At 39.0% G+C, this 16,186-nt stretch overlaps 2 protein-coding genes across 3 annotated transcripts in view; one reads left to right on the forward strand and one right to left on the reverse strand.

Moving 5' to 3' along the window:
* The window catches only part of c20h10orf90 (chromosome 20 C10orf90 homolog), a 377,977-nt gene that overhangs the window by 327,616 nt on the left and 34,175 nt on the right, over nucleotides 1-16,186 (reverse strand). The gene's annotated exons all lie outside the window — the stretch shown is intronic.
* The window catches only part of dock1 (dedicator of cytokinesis 1), a 562,483-nt gene that overhangs the window by 64,156 nt on the left and 482,141 nt on the right, over nucleotides 1-16,186 (forward strand). For both annotated transcript variants that reach the window (XM_048551079.2, XM_048551080.2), the window contains exons 6-7: nucleotides 1,644-1,792; nucleotides 9,272-9,407. In XM_048551079.2, the coding sequence (XP_048407036.1) occupies nucleotides 1,644-1,792; nucleotides 9,272-9,407 (285 nt within the window). The remainder of the gene's footprint in view (nucleotides 1-1,643; nucleotides 1,793-9,271; nucleotides 9,408-16,186) is intronic.

The following is a 16,186-nucleotide window of genomic DNA, read 5'->3' on the forward strand; positions in this document are numbered from 1 at the left end:
GCCTTCTGCACCCTCCAAAGCTTACAACTTACAACTTCAGCTGGTGCTGAACAAATGCATCCTATGGTTTTAGCATAACTGGCCAGCTTTTGTGTTCTATTGCCTTGTTTTTATAAAAACAAAGACGCAATATGCTTTATAATAACTCATCACCTTCAAAGATTTGTATATAGACACCTTCGTATCTCTGTGCATTCTTCCTGCCAAAGTCCATTAGGTTCGCACTCTTTCACACATTGGAGTTCATCTGGTGTGTCTGTGTGCGCGCGCTGCACGAGCCTGACTATAGCTAGATCTTCTGGTCAACATTGATGCTGTGAGCCTTGGTGCTGCTCACAAAGACTTCTGTGACCAGACCTTTTTCTGATTTTTCAGCCAGGACTTCTAATCCCTCAATGGTCAAAGTGAGGTGACACCTCTCCTTTTAGAACATGAGTTGCCATTATTTGGGTAGCTCCTGAGAAGGTTCCAGGTTTTTGGGTGAGTTGGTGGATGGCAGAGTGGATGGTTGGGCAGGTTGGCGTGTGGGCAACTTTTTTTTTAAACCCCATTTAAGTATTCAGGTAAATCCCATATTTCTGTCCCAAGTCTCTGACACTAATGTTTCCATGATCACAAATGCCTAATCCCACTTCATAGTTGTACTTGCTGTCCAAATTTATTACCTACACTTTGTGCAAATACGCATATGCATTCCAAATGTAATTTTAAATTTATTTTCTTTGTTTGCATCTAACTTCATTATTTTAATTATCTTTCCTAGTCTTCTGTGTTGCTTGCTTTTTTAAATACTATATATGAATACTGTTGAATTATTTTAATCCTTCCTTTGCAGCACATGTAAATATTGTTCTCACGTTCAGAGATGTTATTACACACTGTGGAGCAGTGGGACTTGAACCTGGCCTCTTGGTTCAGGGCTAGGGACACTACCTCATTGCCACCAGAACCCTGTAAATCTGCCTCCACATTTAAAAAAAAATTAACCTGTTTTTCTAATCAGCTTGTTCAGAGATGTTATTACACATCTCTGGAGCAGTTGGGACTTGAACCTAGCTGCTTGGTTCAGGGGTAGGGATACAAGCATTATGCCATATGAGGGCCTAACGCTGCCTACAAGACATTAGTCCTAACTGTTCAAGTGCAGCTGGTACAAATTGATTTGGGTCCTCTTGCCACAAATTGAACATAATAGTTTGCAAATCTGAAGCTCCCTCCCTCCCTCCTTCATGCTCCTGTCGCCATGTTTTAACCTGCCATTTCCTTCTGTGAACTAATCTAGAGATTACTATCCTTTGTCTGCTTTTTGATCTCCTCCCTAAATTCTAAATAAAGTACCTTAACCCTTTTCCTTTCTATTTCATTGGATTGAAATAGACTACAACTTCTGATTCTACCTTTCCCCCAACATAGTTTTCCTTTCAACATGACAGCTACTGTGTAAGTTCCTGCTTGATCTACAAATTACACACTTTTGTATAACGGAGTTTTGTATTAAACACCTCAAAGCTTCAAGTGATCAGTATTCTGTTATTAAGCTTAAGCTGTTAATCAATAATATTGAATTTTGTAAAGAATGGTTTTGAAAAACAGTGCTTGTTTTCTGTGTTTAATTTTCTATTCAAATATTCTTTTTCTTTTAGAATGACAACAAAGAGATGTTCAGCCGAGTTAGACATATGATGTACGATCTTATTGAATGGCGCTCCCAGATTCTTTCTGGAACACTCCCGCAAGATGAACTGAAGGAACTGAAGCAAAAAGTCACTGCCAAAATAGATTATGGCAACAGGTCTGCATAATAAGATGTGTCCCAATAATGTACTCTTCATATCAGTCTGTTTCAACTCATAAACCCATGAAATATTAATGTTGCTGATTTGTTAATTCAGTAATTTAAGCATTAGTTTGTTTATTTTAAATGGAATACTTATTTTGCTGACCGTGTTTTATGATGTGGTTTGAAATGCATTAAAATCCAACAGCAATGATATGTGTTCAGGTACATTTTGGTAGTTTAAAGAGTGATGTGTTTACTATTCTGTTCATTTCAATTAACAAAAGGCTGAATGTAGGAATTTAGGTTATGAATTTGCATACATAATTAAGAATAACCTGTCAAATGTAACTTTTGAGAAATGGATATCAGTTAATTGTTATCAATTTGGGTGCTTTTGTACTTGACGCTACCCTATGCTCCTTTTAACCATGTGTCAACAAAACCTTTGACATTTATTTTGCTTGCTGTATCAAAGAAGAGTAATTATTGTTCTTTATGCTTTTGGTTTTACCTAATTCATCTTTTTAAAGCTCTGAGTGCTAATATCAGCAGTTAGATTGCCTATTTTCATTTTGGAAATGTTGACCTATTTGTTTGATTACAAGTTGCTTTTATTGTTTAGGCAATGAGGCAAAATGTTGACTGAAAATTATATTAGTAATCATTGATGTTAGACTTTACCTCTCACTTAATCAGAGCATTAGTAGTGAACATATTTCAGTTTCAAACTGTATGTAAATCTGTGCATTAGTTACTTGCCTTCATAGCCTTGATCAGCTCGCATGCTTTTTTTTTCCAAAATGTATATGCAAATTTCTTTTCACTTTAAAACTATTTTCAAAGTGCTCATGTCCCAATAGTATGATGACCTTCAGAAATATGGAAAGAACAGATGGATAATTTCGTGACAATAGTGGCTTCTAAGGCAAAACTGCTTAATAGAATGCTTTGTAGCATAAATTTGCATGGAAGATTCTGTGACAGTGCTGCAAATGTGATTTCACAATTGTTCGCATGAGCCTTTTTATGGGCCTCAGGTGGACGACCATAGCATTTATAGATTTCTAACCAAAAATTACCTTTCACATTGGTTAATTGGTGAAATTAATGAGTTCACAATATTAGCATAGAGGGGTAAATATTAATGTTATTTGCTGTAGTAAGGCCAACTAAATTAAGGAAATTCTTGTATTACTTATGTTAATCATATTTGCAGCAAAGCACTTGTGAAGTTCTTTCCATGTTCTTTACAATACTAATTTTGTTCAGCCTCTCCAAAGGAACATTCATTTCACATGAATAGAAAGTACTCATTGCTGACAAGACTGTTATTGTATACTTTTAAAAATATATTTGACTGTATTTATGACCCCATTGATAATCAGAGCAAAAGGTTGTCACATTGCTGGTTGTAAAGCAATATATATATATATATATATATATATATATATATATATATATGTAACATGTACAGCTATTTGTGGCAAGTGTACAGAAGGCTGACAAAATTTTGACAGATTCAAATTAATTATCCCTCTCATGCTGTCTCTTCCACCTCCACCCAAATTACTTCAGCTATGGTAGCTACTGCAATGTTTAATTGTGCAATTTCATTAAGCTTGAACAGATTCTAATTTTTCTTTGTACACCTTAGGGACATACGGATTTACTACTGAGTTCAAGAAATTAAATCTATAATCTCTGCTTCATTTTTCTATGCCCTTTTCTTTGCTTGTTTAATTTTTCTTTCTGTCAGCGGCCCACTCCATCTAAGTACATTTTTGTTTTGTATTCCTTCTTATCCTTTCTCCATTCTCTTAGGCCCTGGATTCACGGACTCAAAAATGGTATGGTGCAGGAGTTGCCCATTCGGCTCATCCCATCTGCACCGACTCTCAGAATAAGCATTAAGATTTCAGTGCTGTTCTCTTCGCATTTCCCTGTAACCCTTACTAATGCTGCTATCTCAGTCTGTAGAATTGTTCACCCTGTGACATGCTGTTCTTATCTACCCTGCCCCTTCATCAAAACTTATTTCATCTCTCGCTTCGTCCCAGTTCTGATGAAAGGTCACAGACGTTTTTGTATCAGACTCTTTCTTCCACCACTTCTGTCACTGCTACCACTAATTACTTACGACCATGCTCCAGTCCTCCATGCACTTCAGGTTTGTAGGTGTGGTATAGCATACGTAAGCAAAACCTTTTATGATGAAATTAGTATCTTTATTGCAATAGTACCCTTTTAAAATAGAGGATTGCTAAGTATTTGTTCACTAAAGATGACAACAGAATTGAAATTTCTGCTTCTCGAAAAAGCTACATAAATCTGTATGAAAACATGTGAAATAGGAGCAGAAGTGAACCATTCTTCCCTTTAGCATGCTCCGCCATTCATTAAGATCATGGTTAATCTGTCTGTCTTTTTAATTCCACACTCCCATCTATCCCCAAAACCTTAGATTCTTATTAGACTAGGGAATCCATCTGTGTGTTTGAGAAATAATGCCCCCACCATTTAAACATGAATAAGTTCCAAAGTTGCAAAACCATCAGAGAAAAATTTTCCTTCTCATCTCTGTTTGAAATGGGTGACTTCAAATTTTGAAATAGTGCTGCTTAGTTCTAGACTCATCCATAAGTGGAAACACCTTTTCCTGTGTCATGATTCTCATGGATAGTGCACTGGAAATCAAGCTTTACTATTCCTGGAGTCATCACAAATGTGAAAATTTGACTAAACCACCAAATTGCTCCAATTCTGTGCAGCCTATCCAATTCAGGTTAAAAGAATATGCAGACAAGATTTTTTTCCATTTCCAGAAAATAGCTGCTGTAATCATACTGTTTTTAGTGAATGACAAGAAGTAAGCAAGTTGGATTGTCATCTATATTCATGTAACTTGAACTCTGTTCCTTTCAAAAATTCCCATTCAAGCATTTAGTTGCCAGAGATACAACTTGAGTATTGAGTGTTTTTTTAGTTTGTTTTGATTCTTTCTGACTCTACTGATGATACAAGGTTGTAGATACACTGCTTCTCCGTCTTTCATTTGCTACTTGACAATTTGTCCTTTCATTGTCTTTGGAGTTGCCCTTCCTTTTTTTCCCTTTCGACAGGGGATTTACAGATGGGGCAACTCTGAGGAAAGATGAAGAAGAGTAGCCAAATAATTTTTGTCTCCCTGTGTGTAAAGTAGTAAAAGAGAAATTGATACTTTTTCTTTGCAGGCTTGATGTTTTTTGCTTTATTGCCTACACATAACGCTGCATCCATCTGTCAGGAACCAATCAAGTGGTTGCTGCTATGCTGAAAAGTCTGAACCCACAATGACTGGTACCAGTTGAAAAGCCAATCAAGAGACTTCTCTGGACAGAATTGTCCTGAACCTGAAGGGTGTCAATTTGTCTGCAATTCTCTCACTGCTCCAATATGGCAACATTGTATTTATAATGCACAGGGTGTTTCAATAACTTATTAAAATTGCAAACAACTTTTTACACTGTTTACTTGGTTTTAAAGAAATATCTTCCTGTTTTTAGTCCTCAGGCTGAAAAATTAAAAGTGATCTTTACACCACATGACCTTGTCAAGGCCATTCAGGATGTTAAACAATCCAATCATGCCACCTCTCCTCAATTCCAGTGGAAATGTGCTCAGCATGTTCAGTCTATCCTCAAAGACAACCCGCTAATTTGTTCTCAATCAAGTAAATCGTCTCTGAATGCTTCCAATGCAGTTAAATCCTTAACCAAGGTGATCAAAGCTGCACACGGTATTCAAGATCTTGTCCCATCAGTGCCCTGTATAACGGAAGCAAATCATCCATCCTTTGTTAATGTTTCAAGTCCACTGATCTGGGGCGGCATGGTGGCTCAGTGGTTAGCACTGCTGCCTCACAACACCAGAGACGCGAACTGAATCCCTGCCTTGAGCAACTATCTTGTTGCGTTTGCATATTCTCTCCGTGTCTGCGGGTTTGCTCCCACAGTCCAAAGATGTGCTGGTCAGTTGGGTTGGCCATGCTAAATTCAGTGTCCAGGGATGTGCAGGCTAGGTGGACTAACCATGGGAAATGCTGGTTTACAGAGTACGTTAGTGGTGGGACACTCTTCGGAGGGTTGTCTGAACTTGATGGGCCAAAAGGTCTCCATCCACTGTGGGAAATCTATGATTCTACAACCTTTGTCCTCACGAAGGATATTGAAGTGCTAACTCTAGTTTTCTCTCTACAGATATTGCCAGAACTGCTGAGTTTCTCCAATAACTTTGTTTTTGTTTCAGATTTCCAACATCTGCAGTTCTGAGGAAGGGTCGCTGGACCCAAAACATTAACTCTGTTTTTCCTTCACAGATGCTCCCAGACCTGCTGAACTTTTCCAGCAACTTTGTTTTTGCTCCTGATTTATAGCATCTGCAGTTCTTACCTTGCATGATTATGTGTTGTACGTCCATACTAATTTTTTGGTGTTCATGCATTAAAATACCTAAATCTCTTTATATTTTCATATTTCTCTTCATACATTTTCATTCTGTCACATTTTCCCATATTATATTTCATGAACAGATTTTTTTGTCCAATCAATCAACCTATCAATATTATGTATCATTTTGTTTCTCAGTTTTTATTTTTATGGATGGTTGGAATTTGTTTATGAACATTGGTCCTTTTGGTTCTGTAATCTGAAGTTTTCTTCAGCCTTGTATTCCTTTCCCAGTCCCTGTTGCTGTGCACAAAAAGTTTGAGGGCAGCATACGTTGGTGGTAAAGGATCTTTATTGGCTGAAATTGGTTAAATTTTAATGCCTTGAATCTCTCCAACCCCTAAAGAGGGAGAGAATACATTTTTGATTAGAAGCTATAGGAGTGCAAGTTTTATCTGCTATTCATTTATCAGATGTTCAGGTTATTACAGAAACCATAGAATTTTGCAGCACATAAACAGGTTTTCAACCCAAGTGGTCTATGTTAGTGTATATGCTCCATGTGGCACCTTATTTCATCTCCCCCTATCAACATAACTGATAAATTGATCAGACTTTTCCCCTTTGGAAGCAGACTGACTGACTGTACCGATAATATTCATATCTTTTAAATGTGTAACTGACAGTTTTCTACCTCTTTCCGCTTTCTGTGGAAAGTCGAGTTTGCTATTTTCTAGTCTGATAAAACCTTTCCTGCATTAAAAGGAATAGAACATAGAACAGCATAGCACGGTACACACCCTTCTTTCGGCCCACGATGTTGTGCTGACCCATTATCCTACTAAGATCAAACTACGCTGCATCCCTACATTTTAATACCCACCATGTGCCTATCTAGGAGTCGCTTAAAAGTCTCTCAAGTACTTGACTCCACTACCGCTGCCGGCAGTGCATTTCACACGCCCACCACTCTCTGTGTAAAGAACCTACCTCTGACATCTCCCCATACCTTCCTCCAATCACCTTAAAATTATGCCCCTGTGTAATAGTCATTTCTGCCCTGGGAGAAAGTCTCCGACTATCCACTCTACCTAAGCCTCTCATCATCTTGTACACCTCTATCAAGTCACCTCTTGTCAGTCTTTGCTCCAGTGAAAAAAGCCGTAGCTCCCTCAACCTTTCCTCATAAGACCTGCCCTCCAGTCCAGGCAGCATCCTGGTAGATATCCTCTTGGTAGCCCATTCAGTGAAGATAGAAACAAAAAATGTGTTCATTTCAGCTGCTATTTACTTATCTACTAATTTTCCATTCTCCCTTTCTAGAGGACCAACAAATACTTCTAATTAACTCTTCCTTTTTAAGAATCTGTACAAACTTTGGCTAGCTATGCTTCCATTCCTAAGAAGTTTCCTCTTGTACCCTAAATTCTGCCTCCTGCTTAATCTTTGATTTGTTTTGTTATGTAGTTGAAAATGAGAGGGCAAGATGATAAGCACATTTGAAGATAACTCGAAGATTGACCTGGTGGCCAGCCTAGAGGAAGATGGTCTTTGATTCCAGCAGGATATAGACAAATTGGTTGGTTGAGCAGATAGATTGTAGATGGAATTTCGCCCTGATAAGTGTGAGATAATGGTCTTGGAAAAAGTAACAAGCCACAGGAGTACTCAATGATTGGCAGGACGCTTAAAAGCTCAGAGGAATCTTGGCTGCAGATTCCTAAACATGGCAGGGAAGGTTAATAGAGTAATTAAGAATAGGACACACCTTTGTCAGTTGAGACATAGATTGTAAGAGCAGGGAGGTTATGTTGGAGCATATAGGAGCATGGTTAGGCCACAGCTGCAGTGCTGTATAGTTCTGGTCATCACAGTAGAGTGGGTGCAGAGATGATTCACTAGGATGTTGCCCGGGAAGGAGCACCTTAACCATGAAGTAAGACTGGTTAAGGTAGGGTTGTTTTTGCAGCAGAGAAGTTTGAGGGGTTCCTGTAGAGATGTATAAGATTGAGAATCATGGACAGGGTGGATAGAAAGCAGCTATTGCCCTTAGTTAAAGGATCAGTTACAAGGCGGCACACGTTTAAGGTGAAAGGCAGATTTAAAGAGGACTTGAGGAAGCTTTTTTTCCTCCGAGTGTGCTACATGACTGGAATGCACTGTCTTGGAGGGTAGTTGAGGCAGGCAACCTCACAGCCTTTGCAAGGCATTAGGCTGAGTGCTTGAAGGTGTCACAACATTCAAGGCTATGGGCCGAATGCTGGGAAGTGGGACCAGTAGATTTAGTGTATTTTTTGATGTTGTTACGACTTGGTGGGCCAACGGGCCTCTTCTGTTCAGTGCAGTCAAAATATGAATACTGGGATAATTCATCTGACCTGCCACTCAACTTTGCACAGTTGATGCCTTTTCCTCAAATAGATGTTTTCCCTTATTTATCATGTGGTGGTTCCTCCCTTCAAAATTTTTCTTTTATAGTAGTTATTCTTTCTGGAAGGCTTCAATAGAATCAAAACTTCTGATTCTGAAAAAGCTGCAGAATGTATTGAATGTGTGAAAACATTGTTTGTACTGCAAAGCAAATATGTCCCATAAGATCAAAACTCCGTACTCAGACATGATGACAATACATTGCTTATTTGATATATAAAAAAAAGTGCTGTTTTACTGGTGCAAAACAACTCAACTCTGGACCAATGAGCACAGTGTGAATGGATAAAACCCATTATACTGTGTTTAAAAATTGGTAGAGGTGAATGGAGTGGAGCTGTGCATTTTATGGTCATGCTTATTAAATCACCAGATTTGCTGGTGAGTTATGAAGAAATACAACATTTAGTAATTACAATCCAGATTCTTTGAGCATACTTGAGCCGACACCACTGAATTAAAGTTTTCACAGCCAGTGAATGACCGTGGCAAATGCATATGCACAGGCCTATTATGCAACAAAAAAACCTTAAAAAAAAAATTACTGTAGACATCACTTTTGCCAGCATTATGAAAATCTTCTTGAAATGTATCATACATTTCAGTTTCTTACAGATCTGCTCTGATTAATTTCTAGAATCCTTGATCTTGATTTGGTGGTGCGAGATGAAGATGGCAATATTTTAGATCCTGACCAAACTAGCACCATCAGTCTGTTTAGAGCTCACGAAATGGCATTGAAACGGATAGAAGAAAGAATCGAGGAAGAAAAGGTGATTAAAATAAATAGTGAATTGTGTTTAAACCAACATAATTTGTTCACTTCTGAATTTTTGTCTGGTTTTAATGTTTATATGTTGACGATCAAATATGATTATGTGCTAAAGATCTTAGAAATGCTTTGTCAAATTTGCAGGAAATGTTTTGCTTTTGTTCATTAATGTAGTATTGGATTTTGCAATATATTTTGAAATATGAGGAAGATGCACGTGATGTATTCTCTGAACCTTCGACATTCTCTTTACAATTTAAGGTTGTGTGAAGGAAATGTTGCACGATTGACAATTGCTTGAAGTAAATATGATTTGTCTAATTTCAGACAAAATCTGACTTTTGTTAGGCAGCGTATCCATGCCTGCAAAATTTCCTATGAAGTGTCAAGTCTTAATTTCACTCAATTACCATAAGCCACGATGAAAACCTTGATTAATATCACCATTTTATGCTACATTTAAATTTAATTGCAGTCCTGGTTTGAATGTTGAAGTTGGCTTTATTCAGAGCATATTATTGAGCTATTGAACTATTCTTGATGCACAAATTGAATAGGCGGCCATAGAAATTGTTTTGTACAAATTCTTTATAATGCAGTATTAAAAATTCTCAATCAGCCCATGCTGGGTGTTTTTCTTTCATCCTAATTTTAGAGTTAAACTGCAGTTACTTAATATTCCAGTTTGAGAGCTGTACATTTTGTTCTGTCAGCATATCCTGTTCGATGTTGAAAATGGCTGGTAAGAGACCAATTGGCTTTTACCTGCTAATGTTCATTCATGGCAAAAAATCAGTTGATAATAACAAAAGTAATTTCTTATGGGTACTGCCTGTGTTGTGTGAACTATTAATTCAGTGAATAAAGGAGTGTCGCTGGGTAACAAATAGATTTGCATTAATCATTTTTAGTTGGCAAGATTCATGACTGATCCTTCTGGCAAAAGGTCACCCGACCTGAAATATTAACTGCTTTTTTTTTCTGCACAGATGCTGTCAGACCTGCTGAGCTTTTCCAGCAACTTCTGTTTTTGTTCCTGATGTACAGCTCCTGCAGTTCTTTTGGTTTTCAGAATTGATTTTCTTGGTTTCCAGTTGAATTCAAGACAATGGAAAGTATATTTTTTAAATAGGTCTGTAGCAGTTCTGAGGGTATCAAGAGAATTGTGAGGGGCTGTTTGAAGTCCTGAGTGCAAATCTCATAAAATTATTGTTAGTCAAAGAGGGTATCACAGATGTGATATTGCTAAAGTTGGGTGGTACATGGCTGTGTTTGTTCATTACTTTCTCTATTCATGGACTGTCCTGTTTAATTTGTATTTTATTATGCTGTTGCTTATCTGCTTTGTTAAATAAACCTATTCCATAGTTTATAATCTCAATTCCAGTCTAATGGTGTTTATCCTGTTGCTTTCTGGAAGACTATCTCCTGATTGACTAAGAACAGTGCCCCTAGGATTGTGTACGTTCACAATTATTTAGTATGCAAGAATGTGTTCTGGTGAATTTTATATTTTTTAAAAAACACTGCGTGAAATTCAGAAATTAGCATATCTTCAGTAAGCAATTAGAACATAGAACATAGAACATAGAACATAGAACAGTACAGCACAGAACAGGCCCTTCAGCCCACAATGTTGTGCCGACCATTGATCCTCATGGATGCACCCTCAAATTTCTGTGACCATATGCATGTCCAGCAGTCTCTTAAATGACCCCAATGACCTTGCTTCCACAACTGCTGCTGGCAACGCATTCCATGCTCTCACAACTCTCTGCGTAAAGAACCTGCCTCTGACATCCCCTCTATACTTTCCACCAACCAGCTTAAAACTATGACCCCTCGTGCTAGCCATTTCTGCCCTGGGAAATAGTCTCTGGCTATCAACTCTATCTATGCCTCTCATTATCTTGTATACCTCAATTAGGTCCCCTCTCCTCCTCCTTTTCTCCAATGAAAAGAGACCGAGCTCAGTCAACCTCTCTTCATAAGATAAGCCCTCCAGTCCAGGCAGCATCCTGGTAAACCTCCTCTGAACCCTCTCCAAAGCATCCACATCTTTCCTATAATAGGGCGCCCAGAACTGGACGCAGTATTCCAAGTGCGGTCTAACCAAAGTTTTATAGAGCTGCAACAAGATCTCACGACTCTTAAACTCAATCCCCCTGTTAATGAAAGCCAAAACACCATATGCTTTCTTAACAACCCTGTCCACTTGGGTGGCCATTTTAAGGGATCTATGTATCTGCACACCAAGATCCCTCTGTTCCTCCACGCTGCCAAGAATCCTATCCTTAATCCTGTACTCAGTTTTCAAATTCGACCTTCCAAAATGCATCACCTCGCATTTATCCAGGTTGAACTCCATCTGCCACCTCTCAGCCCATCTCTGCATCCTGTCAATGTCCCGCTGCAGCCTACAACAGCCCTCTACACTGTCAACGACACCTCCGACCTTTGTGTCGTCTGCAAACTTGCTGACCCATCCTTCAATTCCCTCGTCCAAGTCATTAATAAAAATTACAAACAGTAGAGGCCCAAGGACAGAGCCCTGTGGAACCCCACTCACCACTGACTTCCAGGCAGAATATTTTCCTTCTACTACCACTCGCTGTCTTCTGTTGGCCAGCCAATTCTGTATCCAAGCAGCTAAGTTCCCCTGTATCCCATTCCTCCTGACCTTCTGAATGAGCCTTCCATGGGGAACCTTATCAAATGCCTTACTGAAGTCCATATACACCACATCCACAGCTTGACCCTCATCAACCTTACTAGTCACATCCTCAAAAAACTCGATAAGGTTTGTAAGGCATGACCTACCCCTCACAAAGCCGTGTTGACTGTATTTGATCAAGCCATGCTCTTCCAGATGGTCATAAATCTTATCCCTCAGAATCCTTTCTAACACCTTGCAGACGACAGACGTGAGACTTACCGGTCTATAATTGCCGGGGATTTCCCTATTTCCTTTCTTGAAGAGAGGAATTACATTTGCCTCTCTCCAGTCCTCAGGTACGACTCCAGTGGAGAGCGAGGATGCAAAGATCTTCGCAAGTGGCGAAGCAATTGCATTTCTCGCTTCCCAAAGCAGCCGAGGACAAATCTGATCCGGGCCTGGCGACTTGTCAATCTTAATGTTTGACAAAATTTTCAGTACATCAGCTTCCTCTATCTCTATCCATTCCAGCATGCACACCTGCTCTTCAAAGGTTTCATTCACTACACAGGTCGTTTCTTTCGTAAAGACAGAAGCAAAAAACTCATTTAGGGCTTCCCCTACCTCCTCAGGCTCCACACACAAGTTCCCTATGCTATCCCTGATCGGCCCTACTCTTTCTTTCTATTGAACTTCATTGAAGCTAGCAGCCAGAAAGATCGATAAATTCAGCAGTTGATTTGATAGTATCTGGGATGTAAGTGGAAGTGAGATTGATTTTTTTTTTTACTAAAGCAGCAAGGTAAAGGTGACAGCATGCATACAAGGTCAGGAAGGAGACCAACAGTGAACTTACCAGTTAGTGTGTAAACTAGAAACTGTGAAGGAACAGTTTAAGCTGAAGCAGATGAGACATCAAGTTACAGTTTAAGGCTGATGAAGAGGAGTTTTAGGGTGAATTTGAAGAAGAAAATGACAAATGAAAGCTCTTCAACATCCAAGGGGGGTAAAAAATAAAGCTATGTCAGCATGAACTTAAGAGTTGGAAATTTGCAGATGAATGAAGGTACAGTTGCAGTGTCTGTTCTGCTTCTGTCAGTTGAACGAAAGTGTAGATGCAGGCTTTAGGTTATGTGCATGTACATAAGAGGAAATTGTTGGCAACACTAATTCCCAATTTCTGTGCTAAACCTACTGTAAAATAGGAAGAAATGTGTACTTTCACAACCGTAGGATATCCCAAAGCACTTTTCATCAAAATATCTGCTTTTGAAATACAGGTTTAATATGTTGAAATTGCTATTTCCTGATTTGATTTCTGAAATTCACAAATAGGGGTGTGTTGCTTGTGAATGGATATAAAAGCTGCTGAGTAGTCAATATTGGAGGAGTCAAAAAAATTACTTTTTAAGTATATAATTTATAGACGTCTTCATAAATTAGACTATTATGCAGCTTAAGATGCTGAATGTAAGCATCTTATCCAGTACTTTTACTTCAATGCTAGATGGGAAACACAATTTTTTTTAACATATTTGCAAATGTTGCCAAATTAGCTCTGATCTAGATGGGAGTAGACCTTGTAGGAACTATATCATTTTGTTCCTCAGTTCCTACTTTTTATGGTGGATTGGAATCTGGATATGAACATGATCCTGTGGGTTCTGTGTTTTTTATTTCCTTTCAGTCTTTCATTTCTTTCACTTTTTTTTATTCCTTTCCCAGTCCTTATTGCCACACACACAGGGTTTGTGAATAGCATACATTGATGGTAAACAATCTTTTTGGGTTGCAGATAGTCTGATTTTAATGCTTTGAATCTCTCCAAATCCCAGAAAGAAAGAACCTTCATGAATTTTAAAAACATATAATGTAAGTTTTATCTGTCATCCATTTATCAGTGTTCAGATTATACAGAAATCAGAATTTCATTGCACGTAAACAGGTTGTTCTGCCCTTCTGATCTATATTGATGTTTATGCTCTTAATTCATCTTGCCATATCAACATAACTTTCAATGTCTTTGTCCTTCAGGCACTTAATTAGCTTTCGCTTAAATGCATCCATGCTGATTACCTTAACTTCACCATAGAATAATGAGCCTAATATCTCATCGCTCTTAGTAAATATTTTTTTCCAGACATTGTGGATTTATTAATAACAATCTTGAATTAATGATTTCTGGTTTTGGACTTCCTGCAAGTTGTAAATGTAAAACTATTAGTAATCTAGTTACCCCCACCTTCCCAAAAATGCAGTGTTTAGTCTAAAAGAAAAAGCAAAGCAGAAGTCAGCAGAAAAAAAAACAATGAATAGTAGGACTCTGGGAAGCATGGAGGATCAGAGGTATTTCAGTATGCACGTACACTGGTCCCTTAAGGTGTAAGGACAGGTGGATAATGTGGTTAAGAAGGTAAATGATCTAATTGCCCTTATCAGTCAAGGCACAGGGTTTAAGAGCAAGAAGATTATTGCTAGAACTCTAAAATGTTTGTGAAACCACAGCCAGAGTATTGTCTGGAGTTCTGGAACGCACATTATAGGAGGGATCTGACAGCATTGTACATGGTGCAGATGAAATTTTTCAGGGATGTTGCCTACTCTGGAGATATTGTTATAGAACATGGAATAGTACAGCACAGTGCAGGCCCTTTGGCCCACGATGTTGTGCCGACCTATTATCCTGCTCTTAGATCAAATTACCCTGCATACCCTCTGTTTTACTATCATCCATGTGCCTACTGTGCTTCCGCTCAGCACCATTTGTGACTCCTCAGAAACTGAAGCAGTCCATGTTCAACTCCAACAAGATCTGGACAATATCCAGGCTTGGGCTGACAAGTGGCAAGTGACATTCACACCACACAAACGTCAGGCTATGATCATCTCCAATAAGAGACAACCTAACCACTGACCCGACATTCAATGAAGTTACCATCACTGAATGCCTCACTGTCAACATACTGGTTGTTGTCATTGACCAGAGACTCAATTGGACTCACTACATAAACGCAATGGCTATAAGAGCGGTCCAGAAGCTATGAATACTACAGTAAGTAACTCACCACCTGACTCCTCAAAGCCTGTTCACCATCTACAAAGCACAAGTCCAGAGTGTGATGGAATACTCCCCACTTGCCTGAATGAGTTCACCCCCAACAACACTCAAGCTTGACACATTCCAGGACAAAGCAGCCCACTTGATTGGCATTACATGCACAAGCATCCACTTCCTCCACCTCTGACACCCAGTAGCAGTAGTATCCCACCATTCAGCTATTACCACGGAGAAAGAGGATCCACCCTGCTTCAGTGAAAAGTGCAAGAGGTCATGCCAAGAGACACACCAGGTTTACCTAAGAATGAGTTTTCAACATGGTGAGGCTACGAAACAAGATCATTTGCATGCTGAAAAGCAGACTTTGCAAGTGATAGACAGAGCTCGGCATCCTCACAACCAACAGATCACATCTAAGCTCTACAGTGCTGCCACATCCAGCCATGAATGGCAGATTAAAACTTAATAAATTTAAGTGGATGAGGATGTTCCATAAATGTTGTTATGGTCAGGGGCGTGACAGACCAGTATATCAGTGCGAAAGCAATTGCAGCAATCTTCAGCCAGATGTGCTGACTGGATTACCCATCACAGCCTCTTCCAGAGGCCTGCAGTATCACAGCTGCCAGCCTTCAGTGACCTGTACTGCACAAACTGTTGCACCCCTAGCTGTTATGTTGAGAAATTGGACAGGCTAAGTTTTCCTTTGCATAGAGGAGATTGAGAGGTCCTGATTGAGACATGTAAAATTTTGAGGGGAAAAGATAATGGGAGGACAAGAGGAAACTTTATCCTTTTGGTGGAGGGATCAGTGATGAGTGCATAGATTTAAGGTAAGTGGCAGAAGGTTAAGAGATGTAAGGAAGAATTCTTACAACCAGGGGATGTTAGGATTCCGGAGCTCTCTGCCGACACACTCAACATTTAAGAAGAATTTAACTGTGCATTTGTGATGCCAAGGCATACAAGGTTATGGGCCAAGAACTGAAAAACGGGATGAAAATAGTTAGGTGCTTATTTATGACCAGCATGAACACAATGTCAAAGGGCTTCTTCTGTGCTGTAT

The sequence above is a fragment of the Stegostoma tigrinum genome, chromosome 20 (genome assembly GCF_030684315.1).
Source record: "Stegostoma tigrinum isolate sSteTig4 chromosome 20, sSteTig4.hap1, whole genome shotgun sequence".
NCBI lineage: Eukaryota > Metazoa > Chordata > Chondrichthyes > Orectolobiformes > Stegostomatidae > Stegostoma > Stegostoma tigrinum.